The sequence below is a fragment of the Ranitomeya imitator genome, chromosome 6 (genome assembly GCF_032444005.1).
Source record: "Ranitomeya imitator isolate aRanImi1 chromosome 6, aRanImi1.pri, whole genome shotgun sequence".
In the NCBI taxonomy this organism is placed as follows: domain Eukaryota; kingdom Metazoa; phylum Chordata; class Amphibia; order Anura; family Dendrobatidae; genus Ranitomeya; species Ranitomeya imitator.
Window position 1 is genome coordinate 198142541 of NC_091287.1, and position 16042 is coordinate 198158582.

The following is a 16042-nucleotide window of genomic DNA, read 5'->3' on the forward strand; positions in this document are numbered from 1 at the left end:
ATTTGTGGATTCAGGCGCTGCCCTGAATTTGATGGACTTGGAGTTTGCCAGGCGCTGTGGTTTTTTCTTGGAGCCCTTGCAGTATCCTATTCCATTGAGAGGAATTGATGCTACGCCTTTGGCCAAGAATAAGCCTCAGTACTGGACTCAATTGACCATGTGCATGGCTCCTGCACATCAGGAGGATATTCGCTTTTTGGTGTTGCATAATCAGCATGATGTGGTTGTTTGGGGGTTGCCATGGCTACAGGTCCATAATCCAGTATTGGATTGGAAATCTATGTCTGTGTCCAGCTGGGGTTGTCAAGGGGTACATGGTGATTTTCCATTGCTGTCAATTTCGCCTTCCACTCCTTCTGAAGTCCCTGAATTTTTGTCGGATTACCGGGATGTATTTGAAGAGCCCAAATCCGGTGCCTTACCTCCTCATAGGGATTGCGATTGTGCTATTAATTTGATTCCTGGTAGTAAGTTTCCTAAGGGCCGACTGATCAATTTATCTATGCCAGAACACGCCGCTATGCGGAGTTATATAAAGGAATCCTTGGAGAAAGGTCATATTCGCCCGTCGTCATCACCGTTGGGAGCAGGGTTCTTTTTTGTGGCCAAGAAGGATGGCTCTTTGAGACCTTGTATTGATTACCGCCTTCTTAATAAGATCACAGTCAAATTTCAGTACCCTTTGCCGCTGCTGTCTGATTTGTTTGCTCGGATTAAGGGGGCTAGTTGGTTCACCAAGATAGATCTTCGAGGGGCGTATAATCTTGTGCGAATTAAACAGGGCGATGAATGGAAAACAGCATTTAATACGCCCGAGGGCTATTTTGAGTGCCTGGTTATGCCATTCGGGCTTTCTAATGCTCCATCTGTGTTTCAGTCCTTTATGCATGACATCTTCCGAGAGTACCTGGATAGATTCATGATTGTATATTTGGATGATATTTTGGTCTTTTCGGATGATTGGGAGTCTCATGTGAAGCAGGTCAGAATGGTGTTCCAGGTCCTTCGTGCAAATTCCTTGTTTGTGAAGGGGTCGAAATGTCTCTTTGGGGTTCAGAAGGTTTCATTTTTGGGTTTCATTTTTTCCCCTTCTACTATCGAGATGGACCCTGTTAAAGTTCAGGCCATTTATGATTGGACTCAGCCGACATCTGTGAAGAGCCTGCAGAAGTTCCTGGGCTTTGCTAATTTTTACCGTCGCTTCATCGCTAATTTTTCTAGTGTTGCTAAACCGTTCACTGATTTGACCAAGAAGGGTGCTGATGTGGTCAATTGGTCCTCTGAGGCTGTAGAGGCTTTTCAGGAGTTGAAGCGTCGTTTTTCTTCTGCCCCTGTGTTGTGCCAGCCAGATGTTTCGCTCCCGTTTCAGGTCGAGGTTGATGCTTCTGAGATTGGAGCAGGGGCTGTTTTGTCGCAAAGAAGTTCTGATGGCTCGGTGATGAAACCATGTGGCTTCTTTTCTAGAAAATTCTCGCCTGCTGAGCGCAATTATGATGTTGGCAATCGAGAGTTGTTAGCCATGAAGTGGGCATTCGAGGAGTGGCGACATTGGCTTGAAGGAGCCAAGCATCGCGTGGTGGTCTTGACAGATCACAAGAATTTGACTTATCTCGAGTCTGCCAAATGGTTGAATCCTAGACAGGCTCGATGGTCGCTGTTTTTCTCCCGTTTTGATTTTGTGGTTTCGTACCTTCCGGGCTCTAAGAATGTGAAGGCTGATGCCCTGTCAAGGAGTTTTGTGCCTGACTCTCCGGGTGTTCCTGAGCCGGCGGGTATTCTCAAAGAGGGGGTAATTTTGTCTGCCATCTTCCCTGATTTGTGGCGCGTGCTGCAGAAGTTTCAGGCTGATAGACCTGACCGTTGTCCAGCGGAGAAACTGTTTGTCCTTGATAGATGGACTAGTAGAGTTATCTCTGAGGTTCATTGTTCGGTGTTGGCGGGTCATCCTGGAATCTTTGGTACCAGAGATTTGGTGGCTAGATCCTTTTGGTGGCCTTCTTTGTCACGGGATGTGCGTTCTTTTGTGCAGTCCTGTGGGACTTGTGCTCGGGCTAAGCCCTGCTGTTCTCGTGCCAGTGGGTTGCTTTTGCCCTTGCCGGTCCCGAAGAGGCTCTGGACGCATATTTCCATGGATTTTATTTCAGATCTCCCTGTCTCTCAAAGGATGTCGGTCATTTGGGTGGTTTGCGATCGCTTCTCTAAGATGGTCCATTTGGTACCCTTGTCTAAATTGCCTTCCTCCTCTGATTTGGTGCCATTGTTTTTCCAGCATGTGGTTCGTTTGCATGGCATTCCGGAGAACATCGTCTCGGACAGAGGTTCCCAGTTTGTTTCAAGGTTTTGGCGGTCCTTTTGTGCTAAGATGGGCATTGATTTGTCTTTTTCTTCGGCTTTCCATCCTCAGACAAATGGCCAAACCGAACGAACTAATCAGACTTTGGAAAAATATCTGAGATGCTTTGTTTCTGCTGATCAGGATGATTGGGTGTCCTTCTTGCCTTTGGCTGAGTTCGCCCTTAATAATCGGGCCAGCTCGGCTACTTTGGTTTCGCCTTTTTTCTGTAATTCTGGTTTCCATCCTCGTTTCTCTTCAGGGCAGGTTGAGCCTTCGGACTGTCCTGGTGTGGATACGGTGGTGGACAGGTTGCAGCAGATTTGGACTCATGTGGTGGACAATTTGACATTGTCCCAGGAGAAGGCTCAACGTTTCGCTAACCGCCGGCGCTGTGTTGGTCCCCGACTTCGTGTTGGGGATTTGGTTTGGTTGTCATCTCGTCATGTTCCTATGAAGGTTTCCTCTCCTAAGTTTAAGCCTCGTTTCATTGGTCCGTATAAGATTTCTGAAGTTCTCAATCCTGTGTCATTTCGTTTGGCCCTTCCAGCTTCTTTTGCCATCCATAATGTGTTCCATAGGTCGTTATTGCGGAGATACGTGGCGCCTATGGTTCTCTCCGTTGATCCTCCTGCCACGGTGTTGGTCGAGGGGGAGTTGGAGTATGTGGTGGAGAAGATTTTGGATTCTCGTATTTCGAGACGGAAACTCCAGTACCTGGTCAAGTGGAAGGGTTATGGTCAGGAAGATAATTCCTGGGTTTTTGCCTCTGATGTTCATGCTGCCGATCTAGTTCATGCCTTTCATTTGGCTCGTCCCGATCGGCCTGGGGGCTCTGGTGAGGGTTCGGTGACCCCTCCTCAAGGGGGGGGTACTGTTGTGAATTCTGTTATCGAACTCCCTCCTGTGGTCATGAATGGTACTTCGACGAGTTCTGTCCATGGACTCCCTCTGGTGGCTGTGAGTGGAGCTGCTGCTTCTCAGGTTCCTTCCACAGGTGTCGTAGTTTATTCTTTGGCTGGCTGTTCTATTTAACTCCACTCAGATCGTTACTCCATGCCAGCTGTCAATGTTCTTGTACTGGTTCAGTTCGCTCTTGGATCTTTCTGGTGACCTGTCTACTCCAGCAGAAGCTAAGTCCCTGCTAGTAATTTATTTGTTCATTGTTTCCTTGTCCAGCTGGCTATCATGATCTTGCCCTGCTAGCTGGAAGCTCTGGGATGCAGAGTGGCAACTCCGCACCGTGAGTCGGTGCGGAGGTCTTTTTGCACACTCTGCGTGGTCTTTTTGTAGGGTTTTGTGCTGACCGCAAAGTTACCTTTCCTATCCTCAGTCTGTTTAGCAAGTCTGGCCTCCCTTTGCTAAAACCTGTTTCATTTCTGTGTTTGTGACTTTCAACTTATCTCACAGTCAATATATGTGGGGGGCTGCCTTTTCCTTTGGGGAATTTCTCTGAGGCAAGGTAGGCTTTATTTTCTATCTTTAGGGCTAGTTAGCTCTTAGGCTGTGAAGAGGCGTCTAGGTCGTGTTAGGTACGCTCCACGGCTATTTCTAGTTGTGTGATAGGATTAGGGGTTGCGGTCAGCAGAGCTCCCACTTCCCAGAGCTTGTCCTGTGTGAGTTTAACCATCAGGTCGTTCCGGGTGCTCCTAACCACCAGGTCATAACAGTTTGCACAGTCTCTGAAGCATGTGCAGTGTGGAGTTCCACCTTGTTGCAACGTCGATGATTAGGCGATTCTGGGGAAGGTTCAAAGATCGCTGATGGTTCTGCATCCGGCTGGAGTGTACAGGCGAACGGCGGATGTGCAAGCAAAGTCTGCACACCTTCAGGAGCAGGTCGGGTAACCCCGGATAACTTTTCAGGAAGCACTGCACCACCAGGTTTAAGGTGTGAGCCAGGCAAAGAATGTGTTTCAGTTGTGAAAGGGCTATGGCAGCCATAAAATTCCTTCCGTTATCACTCACTACCTTGCCTGCCTCAAGATGTACACTGCCCAGCCATGACTGAGTTTCTTGCTGCAAGAACTTGGACATAACTTCCGCGGTGTGTCTGTTGTTGCCCAAACACTTCATTGCCAATACAGCCTGCTGACACTTGCCACTAGCTGTTCCATAATGGGACACCTCGTGTGCAACAGTGGCAGCTGCGGATGAAGTGGTTGTGCGACTGCGGTCTGTGGACGAGCTCTCGCTTCTGCTGGAGGACGAGGAGGAGGAAGGGGGGACGAACGCCTACAGCCAACTGTTTCCTAGACCGTGAACTAGGCAGAACTGTCCCAATATTGCTGTGGACCCTGCATCCACCACATTAACCCAGCGTGCCGTGATGGACACGTAATGCCCCTGGCCATGCATCTGTTGTCAGGTGCACCTTTCTACTCACAGATTGTCTGAGTGCATGGACAATGCGGTCTTTTACATGCTGGTGGAGGGCTGGGATGGCTTTTCTCGAAAAGAAGTGTCGACTGGGTAGCTCGTAGAGTGGTACAGCGTAGTCATAGTAACATAGTAAAATAGTAACATAGTTAGTAAGGCCGAAAAAAGACATTTGTCCATCCAGTTCAGCCTATATTCCATCATAATAAATCCCCAGATCTACGTCCTTCTACAGAACCTAATAATTGTATGCTACAATATTGTTCTGCTCCATAGTAACATAGTTAATTCATAGTCCATCAGGGCTTTGAAAGCTTCGCTTTCAACTAACCGCTAGGGCATCATCTCTAACGAGATTAGTCTAGCAATGTGGGCGTTCAAACCCTGTGAACGCGGATGAGAGGATGAGTACTTCCTTTTCCTACCGAGAGTTTCTTGTAGGGTGAGCTGGATTGGAGAGCTGCATATGGTGGAACTAGCGGGGGTGCCGGTGGACATGGCAGACTGAGAGAGGGTTGGTGATGGTATTCTTGCTGTTGGCCTACATACAGTGTTTCCTACCAAGAACCTGGTGATTCCCTGACTACTTTGGCCTTTCGATGAAACCTCCACATTTGCTGCAGGTGGTGTGGTAAACGGTGGGCTTACAGTGAGGGAAGGGATGTAGCATTGCTGACTAGCTTCATTGTGAGAGAGTGCAACAACGATAAGGGACGTTTGGTAGTTAGTCCAGGCTTGCAAGTGCATGGTCATTAAATGTCTACGCCTGCAACTTGTATTTAGATTTTTAACATTCTGACCTCTGCTGAAGGTCCTTGAGCATTTCTTACAGATTACTTTGCACTGATCATTTGGATCTTGGTTAAAAAAATGCCAGACTGCACTCTTCCTACTATCGGATACCTTTTCAGGCATTGCACACTGAGCTACTTTAACTGGATGGCCACGCTGTCCTACAACTGGTTTTGGTTTTGCCACACGTTTTTGGACAGATACGGGCCTGCCAGATGGAACCTGTTGCGATGTTGATACCTGCTGCTGCTCCTTCTCCTCCGCTTCAGAGCTACTGCCGCCTGCACCCTGTTCCTCCAATGGCTGCCAATCGGGGTCAACAACTGGGTCATCTATGACCTCCTCTTCTATGTCCTGTGCACCTTCCTCTGTGTCACCGTGTAAGCCGATGCTATAGCATTTGTGACGGGGCCCCATAGTCTCATCAGGGTCAGATTCTGGATCAGTACACTGCGAGGGCAATGTTGTGATCTGAGTCAAAGGAACAGCATAATAATCTGGCTGTGGATCTGCACACTCCATGTCCGATTCATCTTGTAATGGGCATGGCCTGTTAACAATTTCCTTTTCTAACCCAGGAACGGTATGTGTAAAGAGCTCCATGGAGTAACCCGTTGTGTCGCCTGACGCATCCTTCTCTGTTGTTCTGGGTGAATAACGCAAGGAAGTGACTTGTCCCTGACCGGGAACATCCACTGATGACGCGCTGCTTTTTCATTTTGCACTTTCCGACGAGGAGGCAAAAGAGCTAGAGGCAGAGTTAGCAAGGAAAGCCAAAACTTGTTCCTGCTGCTCCGGCTTTAAAAGCGGTTTTCCTACTCCCAGAAAAGGGAGCGTTCGAGGCCTTGTGTAGCCAGACAATGACGGTGGCTGAACAACTCGAGACTTAGGTGCTATATTGCTTTTTCCACAACCACCTGATGCTCCACCACCACTACCATCATTACCAACTGGCAATGACCGCCCACGGCCACGACCTCTTCCACCAGACTTCCTCATTCTTGGAAATATGTAACCAAACTAACAAACGGAATTTGGTACTGTAAAACCTTACAAGGTGGACGCAAACTTGTTGTGAATTTAAATCTCACTTTATAGGTGTGTGAGACTGTAGGGAAAATCAGGCCCACTGTATTACAGTACACAGTTTTAGTGGCAGACAGTGGCTGACAGATATGCCACTAATAGGACTGACGCAGATTCACACACTGGAAATACAAATCTCCCCTTTTTGTTTTTATATGGAAGACTAGTGAATAAATCTGGCCCACTGTATTACAGTATATTTTCTGTGGCAGAAAATGACTGACAGATACCACAGACTGGACTGGCACAGATTTGCCAATATTAATCTCCCCTTCTTTTTTTTTTATGGGAGACTAGTGAATAAATCTGGCCCACTGTTTTACAGTATAGTTTCTGTGGCAGAAAATGACTGAGAGATAACACAGACAGGACTGGCACAGATGCACAGATTTGCCAATATTAATCTCCCCTTTTTGTTTTTATATGGAAGACTAGTGAATAAATCTGGCCCACTGTTTTACAGTATTGTTTCTGTGGCAAAAAAATGACTAACAGATACAACAGACTGGACTGGCACAGATGCACTGATTGGCAATATAAATCTCCCTTTTTAGGTGTGGGACAGTGCAGAAAAATACAGGCCCACTGTTTCACACTACACAGTTTCAGGGCCAGAAAGTGGCTTGAAGATATATATATATATATATATATATATATATATATATATATATATATATATATATATATATATATAAAAAAGGGACTGTACTACAATTATTATCTCCCTACAGTAATCTCAGAAAAGTATGGCAGGCAGCAATAAAAAGGACTGCTGCACACAAAAGTGTGGACAAACAAACAAGATAGCTGTGCAGAAAGGAAGGCACAACAGGATTTGTGCTTTGAAAAAAGCAGTTGGTTTGCACAGCGACGTACAAACAGCAATGCAGCTATCAGGGAGCCTTATAAGGCAGCCTTATAAGCTACAGAGCTGATGCACAGAAATCTAGCCTCCACTGTCCCTGCAAGGAAAAGGTGGTGTTGGACAGTGGAAATCGCTACAGCACAAGCGGTTTGGGGGTTTATATTCCCTGCCTAACGCTATCCCTGCTTCTGACGAAGCGGCAGCAACCTCTCCCTTTGCTCAGATCAGCAGCAGTAAGATGGCGGTCGGCGTGCACGCCCCTTTATAGCCCCTGTGACGCCGCAGAAAGCAAGCCAATCACTGCCATGCCCTTCTCTAAGATGGTGGGGACCGAGAACCATGTCATCACGCTGCCCACACTCTGCGTCCTCCTTCATTGGCTGAGAAATGACGCTGAACGCGTCATATGAAACCCGACTTTGCCAAAAGTCGGCGACTTATGAAAATGACCGATCCTTTTAGCTCAACACTAATCATGACACTTTTAGCCCGCAATATTTATTTTCCCAAGGGTAACATATATTGCTCCATTCAGTATAATGGGCCCCCAAAAATGTTCCATTTAGTATAATGTCTCCATACATTGCTCCATACAGTATAAATGGCTCCATATATTGCTCCATACAGAATAATGGGCCCCATATAACTCTCCACACAGTCTAATGGCAACATGTAATGCTTTATCCAGTATAAGGAACCCCATATGTTCCATATAGTATAATGCTCCCATAAAGTGCTCCATACAGCATAATGGACCCCATATATTGCTCCATACAGTATAATAGGCCCCATATAATGCTTCATACAGTATAATGGCCCCATATAATGCTACATACAGCATAATGTCCCCATATATTGCTCTATACAGTATAATGGGCCCAATATATTGTTCGTTGCAGTATAATAGGGCCATATAATGCTCCATATAGTGCTCCATACAGTATATAATGGCCCCATATAACCTCCATACAATATAATGGGGCCCCATATAATGGTTCATATATGAAAAAAAAATATTCACCTCTCCCGTTTTCAGCATATCTGGTCTCCACAGCCTCTTCTGACTCTGTGCACTACTCGGCAGAGGGCGCACTGTAGTGACATCATCACACTCTCTGACCTGAGACGTCACAGAGAGTCAGAAGACTACGACGCTGAAGACACTGGAGCTGCGACAACGAGGAGAATTGAGTATTTGGGGGAGGGGGGCCGTGCCAGTGCCCAATGCCAGCGCTGGCATGGGCTCCCCCGAATCACGAGCACCATAGCGTGCTGGGGTTCCCAACGCCGTGTAGGCCTGCACTTGTCCGGGTGCGCCGGGTGGTGAGGTCGGCCCTGAAAACAATGATTGCTGAGTATATGGCTGCACTTACACTACAAATACATTTAGACAGGTTTAGGCAATACAGATAATTGCGTGATTATTCTTTAACCCCTTTACCCCCAAGGGTGGTTTGCACGTTAATGACCGCGCCAATTTTTACAATTCTGACCACTGTCCCTTTATGAGGTTATAACTCTGGAACGCTTCAACAGATCCCAGTGATTCTGACATTGTTTTCTCGTGACATATTGTACTTCATGATAGTGGTAAAATTTCTTTGATATTACCTGCGTTTATTTGTGAAAAAAATGGAAATTTGGCGAAAATTTTGAAAATTTCGCAATTTTCCAACTTTGAATTTTTATGCAATTAAATCACAGAGATATGTCACACAAAATACTTAATAAGTAACATTTCCTACATGTCTACTTTACATCAGCACAATTTTGGAACCAACATTTTTTTTTGTTAGGAAGTTATAAGGGTTAAAAGTTGACCAGCAATTTCTCATTTTTACAACACCATTTTTTTTTAGGGACCACATCTCATTTGAAGTCATTTTGAGGGGTCTATATGATAGAAAATACCCAAGTGTGACACCATTCTAAAAACTGCACCCCTCAAGGTGCTCAACCACATTCAAGAAGTTTATTAACCCTTCTGGTGCTTCACAGGAATTTTTGGAATGTTTAAATAAAAATGAACATTTAACTTTTTTTCACTAAAAATTTACTTCAGCTCCAATTTGTTTTATTTTACCAAGGGTAACAGGAGAAAATGAACCACAAAAGTTGTTGTACAATTTGCCCTCAGTACACCGATACCCCATATGTGGGGGTAAACCACTGTTTGGGCGCATGACAGAGCTCGGAAGTGAAGGAGCGCCATTTGACTTTTCAATGCAAAATTGACAGGAATTGAGATGGGACACCATGTTGCGTTTGGAGAGCCCCTGATGTGCCTAAACATTGAAACCCCCCACAAGTGACACCATTTTGGAAAGTAGACCCCCTAAGGAACTTATCTAGAGGTGTGGTGAGCACTTTGATCCACCAAGTGCTTCACAGAAGTTTATAATGCAGAATCGTAAAAATAAAAAATCATATTTTTTCACAAAAATTATCTTTTCGCCCCCAATTTTTTATTTTCCCAAGAGTAAGAGAAGAAATTGGACCCCAAAAGTTGTTGTACAATTTGTCCTGAGTACTCTGATACCCCATATGTGGGGGTAAACCACTGTTTGGGCGCATGGGAGAGCCCAGAAGGGAAGGAGCGCCGTTTGACTTTTCAATGCAAAATTGACAGGAATTGAGATGGGACGCCATGTTGCGTTTGGAGAGCCACTGATGTGCCTAAACAGTAGAAACCCCCCACAAGTGACCCCATTTTGGAAAGTAGACCCCTAAGGAACTTATCTAGATCTGTGGTGAGCGCTTTGACCCACCAAGGGCTTCACAGAAGTTTATAATGCAGAGCCGTAAAAATAAAACAAAAATTTTTTCCCACAAAAATTATTTTTTAGCCCCCAGTTTTGTATTTTCCCGAGGGTAATAGGAGAAATTGGACCCCAAAGTTTGTTGTCCAATTTGTCCTGAGTGCGCTGATACCCCATATGTGGGGGGGAACCACTGTTTGGGCTCATGGGAGGGCTCGGAAGGGAAGGAGCGCCATTTGGAATGCAGACTTAGATGGAATGGTCTGCAGGCATCACATTGCGTTTGCAGAGCCCCTAATGTACCTAAACAGTAGAAACCCCCCACAAGTGACCCCATATTGGAAACTATACCCCCTAAGGAACTTATCTAGATGTGTTGTGAGAACTTTGAGCCCCCAAGTGTTTCACTACAGTTTATAACGCAGAGCCGTGAAAATAAAAAATCTTTTTTTTTTCCCACAAACATTATTTTTTAGCCCCCAGTTTTGTATTTTCCCAAGGGTAACAGGAGAAATTGGACCACAAAAGTTGTTGTCCAATTTGTCCTGAGTACGCTGATACCCCATATGTTGGGGTAAACCCCTGTTTGGGCACACGGGAGAGCTCGGAAGGGAAGGAGCACTGTTTTACTTTTTCAACGCAGAATTGGCTGGAAATGAGATCGGACGCCATGTCGCGTTTGGAGAGCCCCAGATGTGCCTAAACTGTGGAAACCCCCCAAATTATAACTGAAACCCTAATCCAAACACACCCCTAACCCTAATCCCAACCCTAATCCCAACCCTATTCTCAACCGTAAATTTAATCTAAACCCTAACCGTAACTTTAGCCCCAACCCTAATTGTAGCCTTAACCCTAGCCCCAACCCTAGCCCCAACCCTAGCCCTAACCCTAGCCCTAACCAAAGCCCTAACCCTAACCCTAGTCCCAGCCCTAACCCTAGCCCTAACCCTAATGGGAAAATGGAAATAAATATATTTTTTACATTTTTTCCTAACTAAGAGGGTGATGAAGGGGGGTTTGATTTACTTTTATAGCGGGTTTTTTAGCGGATTTTTATGATTGGCAGCCGTCACACACTGAAAGACGCTTTTTATTGCAAAAAATATTTTTTGCGTTACCACATTTTGAGAGCTATAATTTTTCCATATTTTGGTCCACAGAGTCATGTGAGGTCTTGTTTTTTGCGGGACGAGTTGACATTTTTATTGGTAACATTTTCGGGCACGTGACATTTTTGGATCGCTTCTTATTCCGATTTTTGTGAGGCAGAATGACCAAAAACCAGCTATTCATGAATTTCTTTTGGGGGAGGCGTTTATACCGTTCCGCGTTTGGTAAAATTGATGAAGCAGTTTTATTCTTCGGGTCAGTACGATTACAGCGATACCTCATTTATATCTTTTTTTATGTTTTGGCGCTTTTATACGATAAAAACTATTTTATAGAAAAAATAATAATTTTTGCATCGCTTTATTCTCAGGACTATAACTTTTTTATTTTTTGCTGATGATGCTGTATGGTGGCTCGTTTTAAGGCGGTACCATGGTTATTTATATCCGTCTTTTTGATTGCGTGTTATTCCACTTTTTGTATAATAATAAAGCGTTGTTTTTTGCCTCGTTTTTTTTTTTTTTTCTTACGGTGTTTACTGAAGGGGTTAACTAGTGGGGCAGTTTTATAGGTCAGGTCGTTACGGACGCGGCGATACTAAATATGTGTACTTTTATTGTTTTTTTTTATTTAGATAAAGAAATGAATTTATTTGAATAATATATATTCGTTTTTTTTCATTATTTGGGAATATTTTTTTTAAATTTTTTTTACACATGTGGAAATTTTGTTTTTTACTTTTTTACTTTGTCCCGGGGGGGACATCAGAGATCGGTGATCTGACAGTTTGCACAGCACTCTGTCAGATCACCGATCTGAGAGCAGTGCAGGCTGCTTCACAGTGCCTGCTCTATAAGCAGGCTCTGTGAAGCCACCTCCCTCCCTGCAGGACCCGGATGCCGCGGCCATCTTGGATCCGGGCCTGCAAGGAGAAGGAGGCGGTAAGAGACCCTCGCAGCAACGTGATCACATCGCGTTGCTGCGGGGGGCTCAGGGAAGCCCCTCCCTGTGGGAAGCTTCCCTATACCGCCGGCACATCACGATCATGTTTGATCGCGGTGTGCCGGGGGTTAATGTGTCGGGAGCGGTCCGTGACCGCTCCTGGCACATAGTGCCGGATGTCAGCTGCGATAGGCGATCGCGCTGGACGTACTATCCCGTCGGTGGTCATAGGGGCCAACCCCACCTCGACGGGATAGTACGTCCAATGTCAGGGGTTAAAAGGAAATTCCCATAGTAGGTGTAGTAAGAATAGTATTAACAAATACCTCCAATTAAAAATGTAGTATAGTTCTTCTGATTCACTATGTCGTTTAGCCATGCCCAGGGCATTGCAGTGGCTTAGGTATGGTTACGACCACTCATGAAGAGACAGTTAGCCTTGGTCGTAACCATGGATACCTAAGCCTTTGCAATGCCCTGCACATGGTAAGTGACATAGAAAATCAGAAGTACTATATTGTATTTGTAATTGGAGGCATTTGATAATATTATTATTACACCTATGACATACTGGGGTTGAATCTTGGAGATGGGAATAATCCTTTAAGCTGTACTCCTTTGACTTCTACGAAATGTATTCTTACTACTTCATGGGTCAAAATTAATATGAATTTACACCCATTTTTCAGTACCATCAAAAAGACATAAGGGTTACACTAAACATGATTTTATTTCCACCTTAAAAAAAAAATTCCAACCGTGTATAAGCTATGACTAGAGAATATACTTGATTATTTCTTATAAAGCTTTAGGAGAAAAGAGAAATAGTTTACTACAATATCACATATTTGCACTTACATCAAAATAAGATCCTGCTTGTTCTAATATGAGTTGGGTGGAGTCAGGTTTATTTTTGCAGTAAGACACGTACATCTGAAATTTGTCAGCCTATGAAGAAACACCACATGTTAGGCACCATTATTTTCATCGATTATTTAAATATATGTGAATAATGTATTATCTAAAACAGAATTGAAAACATGTTATTCTGATTACATAGGGGTAAATAAATACTTCAGCTATTAAAGGGGGTGTCTGCTGTATTTTAACAAATGTGTTAAGAATTAGTGATGAGCGGATATACTCGTTCCTCGAGATTTCTCGAGCATGCTCAGGGTCCTCCGAGTATTTTTTAGTGCTCGGAGATTTAGTTTTTATTGCCGCAGCTGAATGATTTACATCTGTTAGACAGCTTGATTACATGTGGGGATTCCCTAGCAACCAGGCAACCCCCACATGTACTTATGCTGGCTAACATATGTACCGTATTTTCTGGTGTATAAGACGACTGGGCGCATAAGACGACCCCCAACTTTTCCATATAAAATATGGAATTTGGGATATATCCGCCGTATAAGACGGGGGTAATCTTATACGCCCAGTCATCTTATACGGCGTGTTGTTCCCAGGGTCTGGAGGAGAGGAGACTCTCCTTCAGGCCCTGGGATCCATATTTATGTAAAAAATAAAGAATAAAAATAAAAAAAATATGGATATACTCACCCCTCCGATGGACCCTGGTGTTGTGAATTCCGTTCTTGGGCTCCCTCCGGTGGTTGTAAATGGCACTTTTGTGAATTCTGCCCTTGGGCTCCCTCTGGTGGTTTTGAGTGGAACTGCTGCTCCTTGGGTTTAGCTTTAGCAGCTGCTTTCACTAATCGTCTCTCCTGGCTCTGCTATTTTACCTGGCTCTAGTCTTCAGCCTATGCCACTTGTCAATGTTTTCTGGCTGGATTCACATCTCTGCTTGGATTCTCCTGGTTTCCTGACCAGTTCTGCTAAGATACAGGTCCTTCTCAAAAAATTAGCATATAGTGTTAAATTTCATTATTTACCATAATGTAATGATTACAATTAAACTTTCATATATTATAGATTCATTATCCATCAACTGAAATTTGTCAGGTCTTTTATTGTTTTAATACTGATGATTTTGACATACAACTCCTGATAACCCAAAAAACCTGTCTCAATAAATTAGCATATCAAGAAAAGGTTCTCTAAACGACCTATTACCCTAATCTTCTGAATCAACTAATTAACTCTAAACACATGCAAAAGATACCTGAGGCTTTTATAAACTCCCTGCCTGGTTCATTACTCAAAAACCCCATCATGGGTAAGACTAGCGACCTGACAGATGTCAAGAAGGCCATCATTGACACCCTCAAGCAAGAGGGTAAGACCCAGAAAGAAATTTCTCAACAAATAGGCTGTTCCCAGAGTGCTGTATCAAGGCACCTCAATGGTAAGTCTGTTGGAAGGAAACAATGTGGCAGAAAACGCTGTACAACGAGAAGAGGAGACCGGACCCTGAGGAAGATTGTGGAGAAGGACCGATTCCAGACCTTGGGGAACCTGAGGAAGCAGTGGACTGAGTCTGGTGTGGAAACATCCAGAGCCACCGTGCACAGGCGTGTGCAGGAAATGGGCTAGAGGTAAAGCCACTTTTGAACCATAAACAGCGGCAGAGGCGCCTGACCTGGGCTACAGAGAAGCAGCACTGGACTGTTGCTAAGTGGTCCCAAGTACTTTTTTCTGATGAAAGCAAATTTTGCATGTCATTCGGAAATCAAGGTGCCAGAGTCTGGAGGAAGACTGGGGAGAAGGAAATGCCAAAATGCCTGAAGTCCAGTGTCAAGTACCCACAGTCAGTGATGGTGTGGGGTGCCATGTCAGCTGCTGGTGTTGGTCCACTGTGTTTCATCAAGGGCAGGGTCAATGCAGCTAGCTATCAGGAGATTTTGGAGCACTTCATGCTGACCTGGCACCTGCTCACAGTGCCAAAACCACTGGTAAATGGTTTACTGACCATGGTATTACTGTGCTCAATTGGCCTGCCAACTCTCCTGACCTGAACCCCATAGAGAATCTGTGGGATATTGTGAAGAGAAAGTTGAGAGACGCAAGACCCAACACTCTGGATGAGCTTAAGGCCGCTATTGAAGCATCCTGGGCCTCCATAACATCTCAGCAGTGTCACAGGCTGATTGCCTCCATGCCACGCCGCATTGAAGCAGTCATTTCTGCCAAAGGATTCCCGACCAAGTATTGAGTGCATAACTGAACATTATTATTTGATGGTTTTTTTGTTTGTTATTAAAAAACACTTTTATTTGATTGGATGGGTGAAATATGCTAATTTATTGAGACAGGTTTTTTGGGTTATCAGGAGTTGTATGCCAAAATCATCAGTATTAAAACAATAAAAGACCTGACAAATTTCAGTTGGTGGATAATGAATCTATAATATATGAAAGTTTAATTGTAATCATTACATTATGGTAAATAATGAAATTTAACACTATATGCTAATTTTTTGAGAAGGACCTGTAAGTTCTGGCTTTGCTCATTTCAGTCCACATGTTGTGGACTTATTGTTCTGTGCATTCTATTTTTGTCCAGCTTGTCATTATGGATTTTTTCTGTTAGCTGGAAGCTCTGGGAAGCAGATTTACCCTCCACACCTTTAGTCCTTCAGAGCTTGTCTCATGTTGTTCCTAAACCACCAGATCATAACACCCTGGCTCTCAGCGGTGCAAGCGTCTGCCTCCGTTCCTAAAAATGCATTGAACATAGGACCTGCGATGATGTCGCGGTTACGCGACCGCTCACGTGACCGCGACGTCATCGAAAGTACTTCACTCACTGCATTCTTAGGAACGGAGGCAGACGCTTGCACCGCTGACAGCCAGGGTCTGTCGGAGGGGTGAGT

At 44.5% G+C, this 16042-nt stretch overlaps 1 protein-coding gene across 1 annotated transcript in view; it reads right to left on the reverse strand.

Moving 5' to 3' along the window:
• TRIO (trio Rho guanine nucleotide exchange factor) overlaps positions 1-16042 on the reverse strand; it is a 2940676-nt gene that overhangs the window by 1082547 nt on the left and 1842087 nt on the right. Inside the window, 1 exon segment of the mRNA XM_069730426.1 lies at positions 13126-13215. Coding sequence (XP_069586527.1) covers positions 13126-13215 — 90 coding nt within the window.